Source organism: Pteropus alecto, unplaced genomic scaffold (genome assembly GCF_000325575.1).
Source record: "Pteropus alecto unplaced genomic scaffold, ASM32557v1 scaffold195, whole genome shotgun sequence".
Classification (NCBI taxonomy): domain Eukaryota; kingdom Metazoa; phylum Chordata; class Mammalia; order Chiroptera; family Pteropodidae; genus Pteropus; species Pteropus alecto.
The window spans coordinates 89,857-105,874 of record NW_006438073.1 but is presented as its reverse complement, the minus strand read 5'-3'; the positions used below and the strand labels follow the sequence as shown (position 1 = coordinate 105,874).

General features: G+C 36.6%; 1 protein-coding gene across 4 annotated transcripts in view; it reads left to right on the top strand.

The window, feature by feature from the left end:
* The window catches only part of RGS17 (regulator of G protein signaling 17), an 81,351-nt gene that overhangs the window by 64,144 nt on the left and 1,189 nt on the right, over nucleotides 1-16,018 (top strand). For 3 of the 4 annotated variants that reach the window (XM_006915009.3, XM_025049074.1, XM_015591855.2), the window contains 2 exons: nucleotides 6,041-6,130; nucleotides 7,617-7,851. In XM_006915009.3, the coding sequence (XP_006915071.1) occupies nucleotides 6,041-6,130; nucleotides 7,617-7,851 (325 nt within the window). The remainder of the gene's footprint in view (nucleotides 1-6,040; nucleotides 6,131-7,616; nucleotides 7,852-16,018) is intronic. The other variant, XM_015591856.2, reaches the window with a different exon arrangement.

Genomic DNA, 16,018 nt, shown 5'->3' with positions numbered 1-16,018 from the left:
ATGAAGAGATTAGTCTGTGGTTTCCATGCATCAAAAAAAATAATAATAATAATGAAAGAGAAAAATTAATGTTTACATACCACCCAACTGGAATTGAAACAGTTTGGAGAATCTACTCTCACAATGGCTCTTTTAAAACACACACTCACACACACATACACTCTCACATTTCCTGCCTCTTGGTAGTTAAAAACCTTTTCTAATTAATATGTTCTAAGGACACGTGACCTAAGTTCCATATTACCCCTGGCAAGAGACATTAGGGTTCAAAACAATTTATTATTGAAAAAGATCACTACAGTGTTAATAGGATTATGCCTGCCTTTTTTAAATGTAAGTATTCCTAAATCAAATGATTTGGGGCTGGGGAGTATCCAGAACATTTTCTAAATACCAAAAAGGAAAAATGGGTGTAATTATGCACACCTCTCACGATTAAAATGATCCCCTTTGAATTTGATCATTTCGCTCACAGAAAAATTAAATGACTTTTTTCAAATTCCTTAGAACATACATTTATCAAAACTCCACACACATATAAGAATAGATTTTTTTTTCCCAAATAAGGGTAATTACTCCCAGAACCTTTTTCAGTTTTACTGATTTAATTAAGACATTATATTTATAAAGGCAATATGGCCATCTAGTGGGCAGATTTTTAATAGATGATTTTACTTTTGAGAGATTCAAGTTTATGAAATAAAAGCTTAAGCCAAATGAAATACTTTTATGACATATGATACAGGATTTCTTTAACCAATGTCACCAAAAAAAAATTAATTTTTTTTAAAAAGGTAGGGGTAGTATGTATAGGGGCAATGTTTTATTTAGACAGGTATCGTATAACATTTCCAGACAAATTTCTTACCACCATTCCCATCCCCACATATTCCATTCAAAAACAAAGTTGTTTTACCAAACTGTATAAGTGAAAAAGACAAGGTGTAAGTCATAGGTTTGACTGTAATTGCGTTTTTACACGTGTGTGAAATTACGGGTGGCATATGGTTACGGCCCCACCTTCTGGTGGCTTTGTCTTCCCTTCGTAGTCTTTCCTAAGCAATGCATCAGTGCTATCTATTCTCCTTCCCTTCTCCCCAAAGTCATTTTTGCTGATGGGAGCAAGCTGTCCTTCCCAGGGAGGCTCTTTGCAATAGCAAAACCTGGTCTGCTGGCATCGCTTCTTCTCTTCCTCTTCCAGACATTGCTGTCCGAACCTTCTGTCACAACTTCTTCCTGGAAATCTCAACTCCAGGGAACTGAGAAGTTGCTCCTCTCCAGTATCTATTGTACATTCAGTCCTCTGGGCAAAAACTTACCACAGACTGATAGCTGTGGGACGATGCCCACGGAGGGGCATTTGGACTCAATACGCTGGTTTGTGATAGGTTGGCCCTTTCCAAGCATCTAAGAGCAATCAACTTTTGTAAATAACTTAAAGGGTAAAATACACAATTAATTCTTTCATATGAGGAGAAGCAGCGTTGCATAGCAAGAATGAGCATGAGACAAGAAGTCATAAGACACGAGTTCCAGTGCTAGCTCTGGTATGCGTTAGGTGTGGGTGGCATATGGTTACGGCCCAGGGGCTGTTTCCTCTTCAGTAAAATGGGGATGATTCATAACAGATCCCCTGCCCAACTCACAGAACCGCCGTGAGGAAGTAGTAAGGTAACATGAGAAAGTGTTTTATAATAATGGCAAGGCGTGAGTCTTTATTTCCTTGGGTTGAAAAAAGCTTTTTGGTAAAATTGGAATTGTCATTGTAATATGCAACCAATTGGCCCTTACATTTGATTAAGCATGTGCAATAATTTTCCTTTCTGTCATAAGTTTTTAGTCTTTGCTTCAAAACTTTGTGTATTAAGTAGGTTGCTACCATAATCCCCATTATGAATGAGGAAAATAAAGCATGGAAAGCCAAAATCATCTTTAAAAAGGTATAGCCTAGATTTGGGGTCCCCTCATGGTTTTACCGAAACTGCTCTGTAACCACACCTCACTGCCTAATCTATTGATCCCACCCTGAAATATCTGATTTGCCCATTTTATTCTACATTTATATCAGGCCTTTTTACAACTCCCAGCTTCAACACGCTTTCCTCCCCCTACTTGGAATGCCCTTGTGTCCAAGTCTCCATCTGGCAAACACCTGCTCATTGTTCAACCCAGTTTAATCATTACCTCCTCTGTGAAGCCCTTCTCAATTGTTTTATGCAAATTTATGGATACTGCATCTGTGTCTAAGAAACACCATATGCAACCTCTATTTTAGCTCTCATTGCAACACTATGAGGTGCTTATTTACCTGTCAGGACTCCTCAGTCTCAGAGCCTCTTTCTTACTGATCTTGAATTTCCAGCCCTGGCGGTGCTGCATCAACCAGGTGTATCAGACATAATTGTAAATTGTTGACTACTAAATAAAACTGTATTATTTTACCGTGGTATTTTGACTGAGGAAAATGAAACATTTAAACAATAACCTACCAGTTCTTTTTCAGAACCTGAAGGATGTTGATTCCCTTTTTTGCACTGGGAAATTTGAGGTAGAAGCTGTTAAAATAAAAAGGAGAACCTGATATCATAATGTGAGAACGTTAAAACATTCAACACTATCTGCCTTACCAATGACAATGGTTCTTTCTGGAGCCTTGATATCACGTTGTATTAAATTTAAGCATCTTATTGATTCCTCAGTTGAGTTTTTGTGTAAATGTACGTAATTTTGTAATTGGCCTCTATCCCAGAGTTACCATGGCTACTGCAAAGTTTTCGTCGTATTTACAACCATTTCTAGGGTTCTCCCTAAGAACCAATTGTTTCTTTTACAAAAGTGGACTGTCTTCCAAAATAGGCCCCACACGTATCCATGATGACAAATCAGTAGATAAAACTTATAATGGGCAGCCAGTAATGTTTTCCCCACCCCACTGTTTAGACTCCCCTGAAAACAAACCAACAACAAAAAATCTATCCACACACACAGAGTATATTTGCTTATTTTTTGAAATAATACCAAATGTATTTCTCCCTTCTCGAAGTCTCCATCCTAAAACATTTCTAAGGGGATTTTAAATGCTTATTTTCATATCCTTAGCCTAGGTTATTAGCGTTTTCTGATATAAAATACTTAAGCTTTGATCAAGACTCCCACAGTAATCACAGGATATGCATTCTGTTCTCTTTAAGGCTTTGTTTAAAAAGTAGAATTGTTTGTATAAAATGTTACAAACATTGTAAAAGTAAAAAATATGTGATGTCTACATGACCTCTCACTACTGTTGAATTTTTCTTTTCAGAGCTTTTCTCAAGCACTTAGAATGTGTATATGTTGATCGAAAGCAAATACTTCCTGCAATTTATTACCTTAAAAACCCCCACTTATTACTTACAGCAGGACCAAGTGAAACTGGGGGCAAATACTAGTCATTACAAAGACTTAGATGGCAAACTATCTAGTACCAATTTGCCTGTCACTTTCTCCATTTAATCTTAAATGGCATTATCAGTGGTTCTTAGTAATTGAAACTTTGAAACCAATTTTTTAAGAACAGTACTAAAGGACAGTTGATTGAAAGGACACTGGTTGATTACTACTGGTTCCTTCTGTTACTACAGAACAGTATTGGGTCCAATATTAGATCAAGAAATGAAGCAAACGGTGAACAGTTAAGCACTTACTGGATGTCTATTATAAGTCATTTTAGCACAAATGTGTGTCCATATTTTACCATCTGTAGAAATGAAAGATATAAACACAACCCAATATTTCATAATGATCACTCTAATATGGTGGCATTTGGGATGTTTGTAAATATCATAGAAACAGACAGAAGAGCCAGAATTCATGTTCAGAAACTTGTCAGTCATGCATGTGGACTCCAGATTTGTTGCTCTACAGCAAAGACACAATGGAGAAAAAATTTTTTTCAAAGACGCATAAAATGAAGAATACTTGTGTTTGTGTGTCACACTGCATTTGTGTAGAAATATAACAGAAATACATTTCCAAGTATTATTTAATCAGCGAAAGTGAGCTCTTTTTCTAGTCTCTTTTTAGTACCTTACTGTGTGTACACACACACACACACACACACACACACACACACACACACTCACACACACACAAGCTCAATAAAGCTTGGCAGAAGGAGTATTAATTTCCTATTTAAATACGATCTTTCTAGAATTTACCACAAATTTGCATATTTTATCCATTTGGCATCATTAATTTCTCCCAGGAAGTTTTAAAGAACATTGTCAACCTCCTCTCACCTACTTTCTCACAATTACTGGAAATACATCAAATTCCAGAGAAGCTCTCTGGTCAAAGACACTTTGAGAAGGTAATGACTCTCCTGTCAACGCACACCTGACCTCCATGTGCAGCGACCCCGGGAACGGGGTGTCCTAGGCCACTTCAAGCTGTAGACAACCCTCACATGCAGAGACTACACCACTGTGCTGCTCTCTCTGAACCCGAGCTCACCATACCCCCATGGCTACCCAGCCCTGAAGGCTCTGAGGGGTCTCGCCTTGGAGTTGCTGCCTCCCTGCAGAGCACTAGTCAGGTCGCGCTGGGCGTTTGGGTAACAATCAGTTATGGTTTCCGCTTTCCAGAATTCTTTGGGCCACACCCCTTTCATGAGAAGTTTGCTCTTTTCTACACCAATAAATCTACTACTCTCCTTAGAAATTGGTAGAGAAGAACTTAATTTTATCTCACTATTAAATCTTATTTAGTTTTTCATTGAGGTGTCCTTTTTCTGACTAAAAATCTTTTCCAATTCCTATTGAGTTCACTCTTCTCCAGGTAGTCAACTTTCTCAACTAAATTGTCCTATCTAGTCTCACTTGCAGTCATAGATTGGCCCCTCTTCCTTAAATTCTTCCCTTTGCTACATTCTTTCCATCTTCACCTTTTGTACCTGAAAACAAAATGAATTAATGAGACATTGTCTCAGCTTCCTGTGCCAAACTTTCCAGATTAAGGATAACTATGGTTGGAAGCTTTCTCCCACTAAAATCCTCCTCTCTACCACAACCATATTTAGTGACTCTTTTCTGCATTCACAGAATAAGTAGCTTATTGTTCCAATGCTTATCAGAGAGCGTGTTTTGTCATAGGCACTCAATAAGAACAACAGTGTCCTTTGACAGAATTGGGTTTAAATTTCAAGCATTACCGCGCATTTCCCCAAAACCTCCCTTGTTATGTCTAGTCTACACCTGGAACCTCAGGTCTTCCACCCTAAGATGCTGCTCAGCTCCAGTTTACCTGAACCAGACAATTCTTATTCTTGTTCTGAGTTACTAAAGCCCTTGGGATTGTCCCAGCTCCTGTAATCCTGTAGAATTCCCAAATATATGTCCCAGAGACCCCTCTCACCCAATGCTCTCCTAGTCAAACCCTCAGAGTGGTTGGCCTGTCCCTCTCGAGACATTGAAGATTGACTAAATGGAATGAAAGGGCAAAGACAAAGTCAAATATAAATCCAGTGGTTCGAACTTGAGTGGATGGAGAATGATGGTTTTGGTGGCAGAAAACCAGGTCTGCAAAGAAGGATGATGTAAATTTCGCAAATGCTGTTGCAGATTCTGACGCATTTTATCTTTTTAGCTATCAATGGAGGAAAATAAATGGAAAACAAACGATGAATAGAGCTAACCAAAAGTCAAAACGGCATTAGTCCAAAGAGTAGCATAATAATGTATATCAAATATTAAGCATATAATCACGTAAGTATCTCACAGATTTTAAGTAATTTTAATTATATAAGGATAAAGCCAGAATGTATAACAGTATCCATTTCTGACTTCTCATTTACTTCATGATTTTATTTAATAATGATTCCCTTTCTTTTAGTTGACACGGGCTTACCTGCCATTTTAAAATGGCATTGCTTTTTTTTGTACACTACATATCCTCACAGAGTTGAAAATAAAATTCTTCTATGAAATTATTTTCCTGCAATTTTTTATTTTCTTTAAGTGATTGGTTTTCCCTAGACAAAATAAAGTGTTATGCTACATTACAGCCTCACTGTTAGGAACGAAGAAAGAGGTGAAATGGCAGAAAGACCCACACATACCACAAAAATGGAGAGTATCCAGGTCCTAGAGGAAAGGTGAGTGTGATTCACATTATAATTATGTCTTGTATTTATATACTGTTTACATCTACTCAGTGCTTAAGTATCGGCTCTCGCTTCCTGTTACTCCTCAGAATGGTTTTGTGAAAATGAATGCATACTCACTCTGAGAGACCTTATTCTGTGACTGCAATCACTTGTCATCAGTTTTTCTGTTAGCTGTGTGAAGCTGATGGCCAAAACACTGCCTGACTTTCTCTTTCAAAAAATAATGATTGTTGCATGAATTAGGCCCCCACCCCAATTGTCTTAATTCGTGACTTCTCTTTTCTGAGAATATTTCTTTAAGTCGTTCTCTTTATAGGGGAAGAGTCTAAAACGAAAAAAAAAAAAAAAAAAAGGAATTACTTAAGTCAGCTAGAAAGGGTACCCAGCTGGGCCCTGGTCCCATTTCCATCAGAACTGACTCTAACCAAGTATTTCTCCAAAATGAGAAGTCGAAGTGCAGTACTACATTTACAGAATAATCAAAATCAAAATACAAGTGGATTATTTGTATAATTATAGGTGCTTTCTTTTTCTGCTTGCAAGAAGGTTTTAATGTTGATGCTTTATAGTAATTTTTTCTCCTTTAAATTTTTTTTTAAATGAATAAGGAAGTTCCAATATTTTGGAATAGTAAAAATCTATTTAAAATACTTGGTCAGAAAGCTGTACACACACACACACACACACACACACACACATTCTTTGACCAAATGTATTTTAGGCTAGAAAATTTTTAAATAAACCAATAAATAGGAAAGCAAGATTAGAATCATAAGAATTTCCAATTTATTTCTTCCATTTTGGTATATAAGGAAAGGGAGTAATAACTGGTGGCTTCTGCAGGAAAAGTCACTGCAAACCTGAATATAAATATCTAAAATGTCCTCAGTGTCATTATAAAGGCCCTGTGCTTTGTAACTGTGATAACTCCATTCATGGGTAACCATTTGTAATATTTAATAGAATAATTAATCAAGTTTAGGAAAATATTTGAGAAACACACAATGTATTCTTATTTTAACTCCAGTGATAAGTGAAAAAAATAGCTACCAGAGATTAAAAGAGACACTGTATCTTATAGTTTGAAAATAGAAATCTACATGAGGTACAAACAAAGGATTCTGTTTGCCCTTTAAACAATGTATAGACTATTTCTATCAACTTGGACTATATTAATGTTTGAACATTTCCAAACTTCATTAGTTTATGATGACCACATACAGAGTGTGGATAGCCCCTTGCTATTTGAACATCTGGCTCCCTAACATGCAGCTTGCACTTAACACAGATTTTTGTCAATACTCCAAAATAACTAATCTAGTACTGGCAGATATTTGCCACATCAGGCTGGAATGAGTGGCAATGACCACTAGATGGCAGCAACTGAATAGCATTTCTTATCTGTTCCTTCTACCTGGGCTAGTATCCACAGGTCAAGGTCGCCTTTGATAAATGGCCCGTTCTGTCTCTGCAGCCAAAACCCCACTTCAGATGAAGTCTTGTCCTGGTCTCAAAATTTTGACAAGATGATGAAGGCCCCAGCAGGAAGAAACCTTTTCAGAGAGTTCCTCCGAACAGAATATAGTGAAGAGAACCTGCTTTTCTGGCTTGCCTGTGAAGACTTAAAGAAAGAACAGAACAAAAAAGTAATTGAAGAAAAGGCCAGAACGATATATGACGATTACATTTCTATACTATCACCAAAAGAGGTAAAAATCTGGAAAACATTGATGTGGGCTTCCTAAGACGGAGGACGAACCTAAAAGGACTTCTGTCTAAACTGGGTAATGCATGGAGTGTGGACAGGCGCAAAGGCTTTTCTGGGTAGATAATTTAGATTCCTTTCTGAGCATCTACCTGAACATGTGTTTGAAAACTAGGTTTTCCCACTATGCTTTGATCATTTATCTCTGGCTGAATCTGTGGTGATCTACTTGCTTTTCAGAACTAACATTAGGAAATGTCTGTTAAATACAATTTGCTACCACTTAAAAAGTGAAAAAGAACTTACTATGGGGCAGTGTTTCCCAAAGTGTGATCCCCAGATCACCTGTATGAAGTTCACTAGTGGCGTTTGTTTGAAAAGCAAATTCTTGAGGCCTTCTGAATCTGAATTTTTGGAAATAGAGCCCAGGAGTCTGCACTTGAAACAAGCTTTCCACCTACATACGAGTTTGAGAACCTCTGATTATAAGGGCTCCCCAAAAATGCCATGTTTGTTGATGAATATGAGACAATTTTTACAGAACTAAAGAATGAGCCTTTGTGACCCATTAATATTCTTAGGGAGAGATAGGTAATGGCAATGATTTTACTTATTCTACTTTTCCTGTTATTGAAAGTGCAAGCTATTTTTCCCATGTCAGAATATACCTAATAAATAAGGAACATTTCAAGTAACCAAACTAATACTTTTCCATCAACTTTTTAAAAATGACTTCGCTTCTGAGAAATGTTCCAGCCACGAGAGTTAAAAGCGTTGGATGAGGGAGGGGTCAACAGTGTGCCCAGGCCTCAGGAGTGCTGAGTGACAGTGTCCAGAGGAGCTTTCAACTTCAAGCATTTGAATTTAGAGGTTCCTAGGATGCCTTCTCTTCTCCACACCACCGTTTGTCTTTTCTTGTCTCTCCTAAACCACTGTGATTTTACCTGTGCATCTGAATGTCCTGACCTAGTACCTTCTGCTCCCAGAGATTAGCCAACACACCCATCTCTTACATGCATGGCCATTTATGAAGTCCCCTGTAGACAGGCTGTTCTCAGTGCCTCATCCAACACCTGATGTGGCCCTGACTGCAACACTCCTTACCCTGGAATCCGTAAAATGGATTCGCATCTACTTTAGCAATCTCTATATTTCACCTCTGATGAGATAGACCTAAAGAATTAAACAATTTTTTGATTAGGTTGTAAGTGCCATTGGTATTCTAGAGTATTCCAATCATATTGTGTCTACAAAGTGAGAAAGCGTGAATTGGATACACAAAAGATTATTTTTATTTTGTATTTCCCGCATTAACATTAAAAAAGTATTCATAGAGAATTTTTCTGTAGCCACAATACATTTATTACTAATGCCACTTTATATTTCTAACACCATTATAATTCTACATCCTAAAAATACATTTTTAGGTTTCTGGTCTATCCAGAACCTCAGCATTTCACCAGTTCTACTTGAATTTTATTAGCACATTAATTTCTTTCGAATTTTTGTTTTAATATTACATTACATGGCAAATATATCAAATGATTGAAATGGGCCCAAAGACGTGTTTCACTTGCCCATAATTCTACATAATTAGAGTCCTTGGGAAGCTTATCTAGTCTGTTTCTCTCCCCAAAATGTGTAATATGTATCATCTTAAAATGATCATTGTTCCATTTTAAAATAATGGTACTAGAAAAAGGATTCTCCATATTAAATACACATAATTCCTTTGTTTTACAGTTTTCATGTTCTAATTTTTAGTGTTTTATGGGAAGCACTCCTCCATTGTCCTCACAGCCCCTGATTTTCAGATGTCACTGACTGATGGAGCTTTGTAAAATACTTAATTTTCATAAAATTTCTTCTTCTTTGGGCCATACATTAGAGCTATCATAGTTATCAATTACTGAAATATAAACTATTGGATTTTCATTCTTTTGCAAAAGTAATAGAGTTTTGTTTTCACCTAATTTCTTGACCTTGAAAATGAGTTTCACCCAACAGTCATTAAAATATTATTTCCTGATCCAGAACGCAACTTTTGCTAAATTAAATAGACTAATATTTAATGTAATAGCCATATTTATTCTCTCTTTTATTTTCTTAACATCTACAATTAGGCCATTACTCACTCTTTAATATTCTCAAAATACTACGGAGAGAGAGAGAGAGAGAGACAGAGGTGAAATGCAAATTTTTATCATTATGCTACTTTTGTGCTCACTTGACAGAAAATCTAAATTATTGGGCTGTATGAAGTGCCTTTGTTTAGCCAAAAGATTGCTTTCCTATCAACATAGTAATTATATTGAATTACTGTTTAGCAGCAAAAACAAATAAACCAAAAGTAGATATTTGCAATTATAAAAGACAGTTGTTAAAAAGTTATTTTAAGCCAGGGTGTAGATATATGGACTCTTGAACCACATCAGATGACTCACTGATACACTCGCAATATGGCATGCACTTCACAGCAATCCCAGAGTCCTTTCCCCGCTCATATCTCACTGACCTTTCTGTGCAAAAACTTGTCAATTTCTAATCATTTACAATACATTACAAACGGTCTCATAGTACTGAGTTCTCACCCTTCCAATTGTGTTTGCCAGCACTGCAGAGAATTCTTGTCACATCACAAGAGCCCTGACTATACAGTGGTAAGAACACTGAACTAATGTTCAGGTACCCAGGATTCTAGTCCTGGCTATCTTTCAGCCTAATTGTGTGACCTGGGATAAATTAGTTCACTTGTCCTCAGTATTCAGTTGATTTTACAAAAATCAAAAGGAGCACAGAGAACAGTAAACCAAATGCGGCAGCATTAAGGATCTTGCCCTACTGCTCCGTTCTCCCCATCGGATGACAGGGCTAATCAATCACGGTCCTTATCGCTGGGCCCAGATTCACCTTTAGAGTCTCTCAGCACAGTACGCTGAGCAGTCATTCCAAATTAACTGGAGCTGGGATCGTTTCCCATTTTGGGGCCAGGTAATCTGGCCTTTCTACCTCTGAAATTCTGTAACTTTTTCTACCTATTCCAAATATTCGTAAAGAACATGAACATTTGAATAACTTAAAAAATGGTAATAACTAAATAGCTAAAAATTATCAGGATTTTATTCTTAACCAGAACCTCGTTTTTCTTCACTGGATTTTCATTTTACCTTAATTAGTTACCATATTTCTCTTCGTTAAATTTAGAGAAAGTCTACATTCTTTACATTACTTAAATGTACATACTTATTTCCTTCCAGAGCCAGTGTGCTGAAAGTTACATTTCATTGTTTAAGAACATGTTTTAAGCATTTTTAATAATTTGAGTATTATGTTACAAAATAGATGTTTGCAATCAGGAGGCAATATAACTTTCATTTCTTGGTATAGCATACATTTTAAGAGGGAAAAGGGCCACATTTAAAATTTTTTTTAAATCTAAAATTACAAATAGCATTTCTTTAAGAAGTCAATTTTCTTTTATGTGGTGTCCTCAAAGAGAAAACAAATGGAGGTAACTAAGAGGAATTTAAGACTACTAGTAGCCTTGCTGAACATAGCAGATGCTGGTGGCAGCTTATAATTTATTAAGTATCGAAAAGACAAACCCAACGAAATAAAGAACTTTAAAAAAAAAAACGTTTAAAAGCTATTACCAACTATAAACAGCACTGAGCTATTGAACAAAGAAATAATTATAAGTCTGCAATAAATATAAGACTTTTAGCTGAACTTCTGAAAATTGTGTGTGTTCAGTCATCTGCAAAGGCCAGTGGCGGCGCTGTGTCTGCTGGGCTGCAGCCCAGTCCTGCCACTTACTGTCCACGTGACGCCAAGCAACTCAGTTCAGTGCTCTGCAGCCTTGGCTTCCTTGCTTGGAATCAGCTCTAAAACTCACTAAATCTATGACTTTCAGGCTCTGCCATAGTGCAATTCTAATAGTAGTAGGAATTGTTTGCTTTTTCTGATTTCACCCTAAATTTCCAGTTGCTAGCTGGAAGAAAAAAAGCAATAAACCTATTTAAACACCAAAATTATCTAAGAATAATGCAAATGTGATAGGCACGTAGATTCTCTCTGTGTATATGCCTTTTCAGAAAAACTGTGAATGTAGCACTTTCAGTGATTTAAGTCAGCTTTTTATAAAGAGGACACATTTGATTATATTTTCCTAGATTCATTTATTTGCGCATGCATATTATCATTCGAAATAGGCTTAATGAGTATTTTCTATTAGCCAGATTCTGGGCTAGATGTTGGGGATATGATGGGTACAACAACAGTGACAAAAAAGACATCGGCTTACTCCTTTTAGAACTTACATTTTAGGAAGACAGACAAATTAGGTCAAAAACGAGTAACTACAAATTGTGAACATTATGAGGTCTAATGATATAGTTTAGAATAGGGCTAGTCGTGTAAGGTCACTCTGAAAAGGTAAAATTCAAGTTGATACAGTCTAAAGACATTGGGTTTGGTCAAAAAGGTATCATCATCATCATGATCAATTATTATTACTATTATTACTTTGCATTGGGCTTAAACTCTGTTGATGAAATGGTCTTACATATATTATTATGTCTCACAATGATCCTTTAGCCACTAAGAAAGTGACACCATTTTACAGCAAAGGAAACTTATTCTCAAAGAGGACATTAGAATTATATCTGGTAGAGAGAGAACACAAGCCCAAGATCTTCTGATTCCAAACTCGGTGCTCTTCCAACTACAGTACGTTAATGAGTTATTCCATTGTCTAGCGTTTTCTTCAGCACCACTACAGATTTCTGTGAACCCCACCTTAGAACATGAGGCAAAATGAGAAACAGCCACCTTAACTGCATGCCTGGACTCTCTCTCAGACAAGCAAGATAAATTTTCCCTACCCTACGAAAAATATGGTTACTGCCCTTGATTCTATCAGTGGTCTTTGCTCCAAGAAACAAACTCCAACAATCAGTCTTATTTGCAACTGGTAATTATTTTCAGTAGAAATAATCTACACAAAATAATATGACTAAAAGTATACATAGTAAACGTTTATTAAAACCGATAGGAGAATCAGATATTCTTTAGATCTATAAAATTTAACATAAGAAAACCAAATTTAGTTAAAATTAAAAATATGGCAGAAACTCTAACTGCTAAAATTCAGTATAAACTCACAAAGAAAAAATATTAATCAGAATTTTACTTAAAAAAAGGATCCTAATTTAAGCAACTTCAGTAAAATTAAAAATAAAATGGAAAAACATGGGGAAATAATCATGATAACATAAAAAAAAATTAGTCTAGGAATTAACTTAATTGACTTAAAGGAGGGTCTCTGAGAGAAAAAAAAAAGGCTTTCAATGGAAATTCATCATTTTCAGTTTAATTCTGCCAAAAATGTCCACAGAGTCAAAATTTCCATTACATCTTGATGGGTAGAACAGGAAGCCAGGGTCAAAACTTGGTGCGCTCTCTTTCAGCGACAATCACCTGTCTTGATGTTCTCCTCCACTGGGTAGGAAATCTGGTAAGATTAAGCATGGCTTATAGCTCAGTTTGACCCGGGCTCTCCCAAATTCTGCCTTCATTCTCTCTTTACCTCTGCACCCTTGAAACTTTAGCTCTCATTACATTTTCCTCCCAATGAGTTCGTGGAGTTGCCAGTGGATATTTTTTATGTTTACAAACCACTTGCTTTTCTTCCCCGTCTCCTACCTTCTGTGGGAATGAAAGCTTCCACAGTCACTTATGCTTTTTTAAAGCTTCAGTTGCCACCTCTCAACACTGCCAATGTTCCGAGCACTGCTCAAACTGCCACTTAAATGCCACCAAATCTATCAGTGCTGTCTTGTGCCCTGTCCCACAGTAATTTTTTTTAAAACTCTTATGGCTGTGCTGCACCCTCCCTCCCCCCACCTAAATGTGAGACCGAGGACTAAGAAAGGACAGTTCTTGTCTGTGCTGCTCAACTTTCTCTTCCCTTAGGATGAGTTCTTTTCAAGAACCTCCTCAGTCCCTCCTGTATTGGACCCAGATAAGATGGCATTATAAGCCACCTAGTTGTGCCTGAATCCTAGGGTGACGTGGGCTCAGGCCCATGCTGGGATCCACCCCCACTAACTTGTATTATAGATGTTCCACAATCTGAAGCACAAAGATGCCACAAGATGAAACTATAGATTGTTAGCTCCATGGGGTTTGTCCTTGTTATTTGACCTCCCTACACTTCTTTTGACTGACCGACAACCTTTTCAAACAAACAACCAGATATGAAGGTAAATATTTTCTTTTTTAAATGGAAATAGCAAATGCCTTTTTGTTATAGATTACTAATTGTTGAATGGTACTATTTTCTCCATGCTATTTCACTACTGTTTTTAATTTGAAAACAAAGAAAATTTTACAATGAGGACTCAAGATATTTAACAATTCAAGTTTTTTTTTTATTTCTGTCTTAGATAACTAATATGATTTCAGCTACTGATAAAGTGTTATACTATATTTAATTATGCTATTATTTAAGAAATAAGTGACCTTTCTTTACCACTAATTTAACGTTTCATTCTCCACTGAAACAAAAAGTTCTCAAGTTTGAAAGTAAAGTGCCGTTTATAAAAACAGTGGAGTGTGTTCGGTAAGCTTTCTCATGACACAGTAAGATCAGTCAGTTTAAACTCCAATGTCAACATTTTCCTGATGAGCAGAAACACAAGTTATATTTTTAAATAAAAAGCTTAGGAAAAAATTCCATACTTTTTATTTTATACTTGATTATGATTTCATATGGCAATAACACAGAATAAAACGTAAATGATCTAATTCTAGAACATCTTTTTTTCCCCATTTCCTGACAAAGAACATATAGTTCTGCCAAGAGATGCTTAATTTTTTTTTTTTTTTCTGTATTAAGTTGGTCTAGCCAAACCACAGAAAATTAATCTGGACCACTGTTTCCTGACAAATCCTCCCATAGCAGCCTTCCCTTGGGTGTATCAACCTAATTCCACATGGACCACAAAACTCAGGAACGTGGGGACACCAGATGGAATATGAGTGGCCTCCATCACTGGGACTGTTTCAGATCCCAGGCTTAATTTAAACGGTGGGTGGGAAAAGAAGCCAGAACCCAAAAGCCTTTTGCAAAATGCTTATGATGAAACGTTTAGATATAAATATAAAAGGTTCGTATAAACTTGAGTACATAATGGAACAGATAACTATGGATCAGGATGCCCGAGTCCTTGTTCAACAGTTAGAACTGAGGAAGCCAATCAGGACTCAGTGATAATTTGCCCCTTGGAGGGTTTCGCTAAAATGTCATTTCAGGGCAGAGCTTAGTTCTGTCCACCAAGCATATCCTTATTGCTATTTATTTTCCTCCACTTCCCTTACCAACATACTCCACCAAGTCCAATAGGATTAGCATTTAGTGAGGACAAAAAATAACTGAATCACTTACCGAATTTAACTTCTGTACACTTTTCAAATAACATCGTATTGAATGGGTATTGTGAATTCCTATTTATATTTCTCCTTTGAAAGATTCCACTCTAAGCAATTGTTCCGCTTAATCTTTAGTACAGAGATCTTTAAATGAATTCCTACAGAAGGACCATGCAGTTTCCTATGCCTCGTCAGGCAGACGTAAGACATGAAAAATGCCTGTTGTGGTTCTGCTCACAAAGCCCTCCCCATTCCAGATTTCCTACTTTTGACATAGTGAGATTTGAAACTATCCAGAATCAGCATTTGATAGGCATGTTAATTTTTACTGGAGAACTACTCTCTGCCAGATTATTACCTTGCTTCATCAAGAGGGTCACCCCAGCAGTCACATAATAGTAGGAGGTAAATTCGTATTCTGGCTAGGGACTTCTCTGGTACCTCAACAATGAATAGAAATTGTTAAAAAGCCGGGGAGTGAATGCATAGAAAAGATAAATCCAAGTAAGCCAAGATATCTGTGAACCAAAATTCTGGTTTAAAAGACTGGTTGTTTTTTGTTTGTTCGTTTAATTCAACGTTTGAAGGAAAAAAAAGAATGCAAGGTTATGTAGCCTTTGAAAAAATAACCTCAAGATTTCAGGTACTTGAACTTATTCTTTGGGATTTCTCTGAAATGTCATGAACCTATAATTAATAGAGGTATTTTGAAAAAATATTATTTAATGTATCTGCTCTTA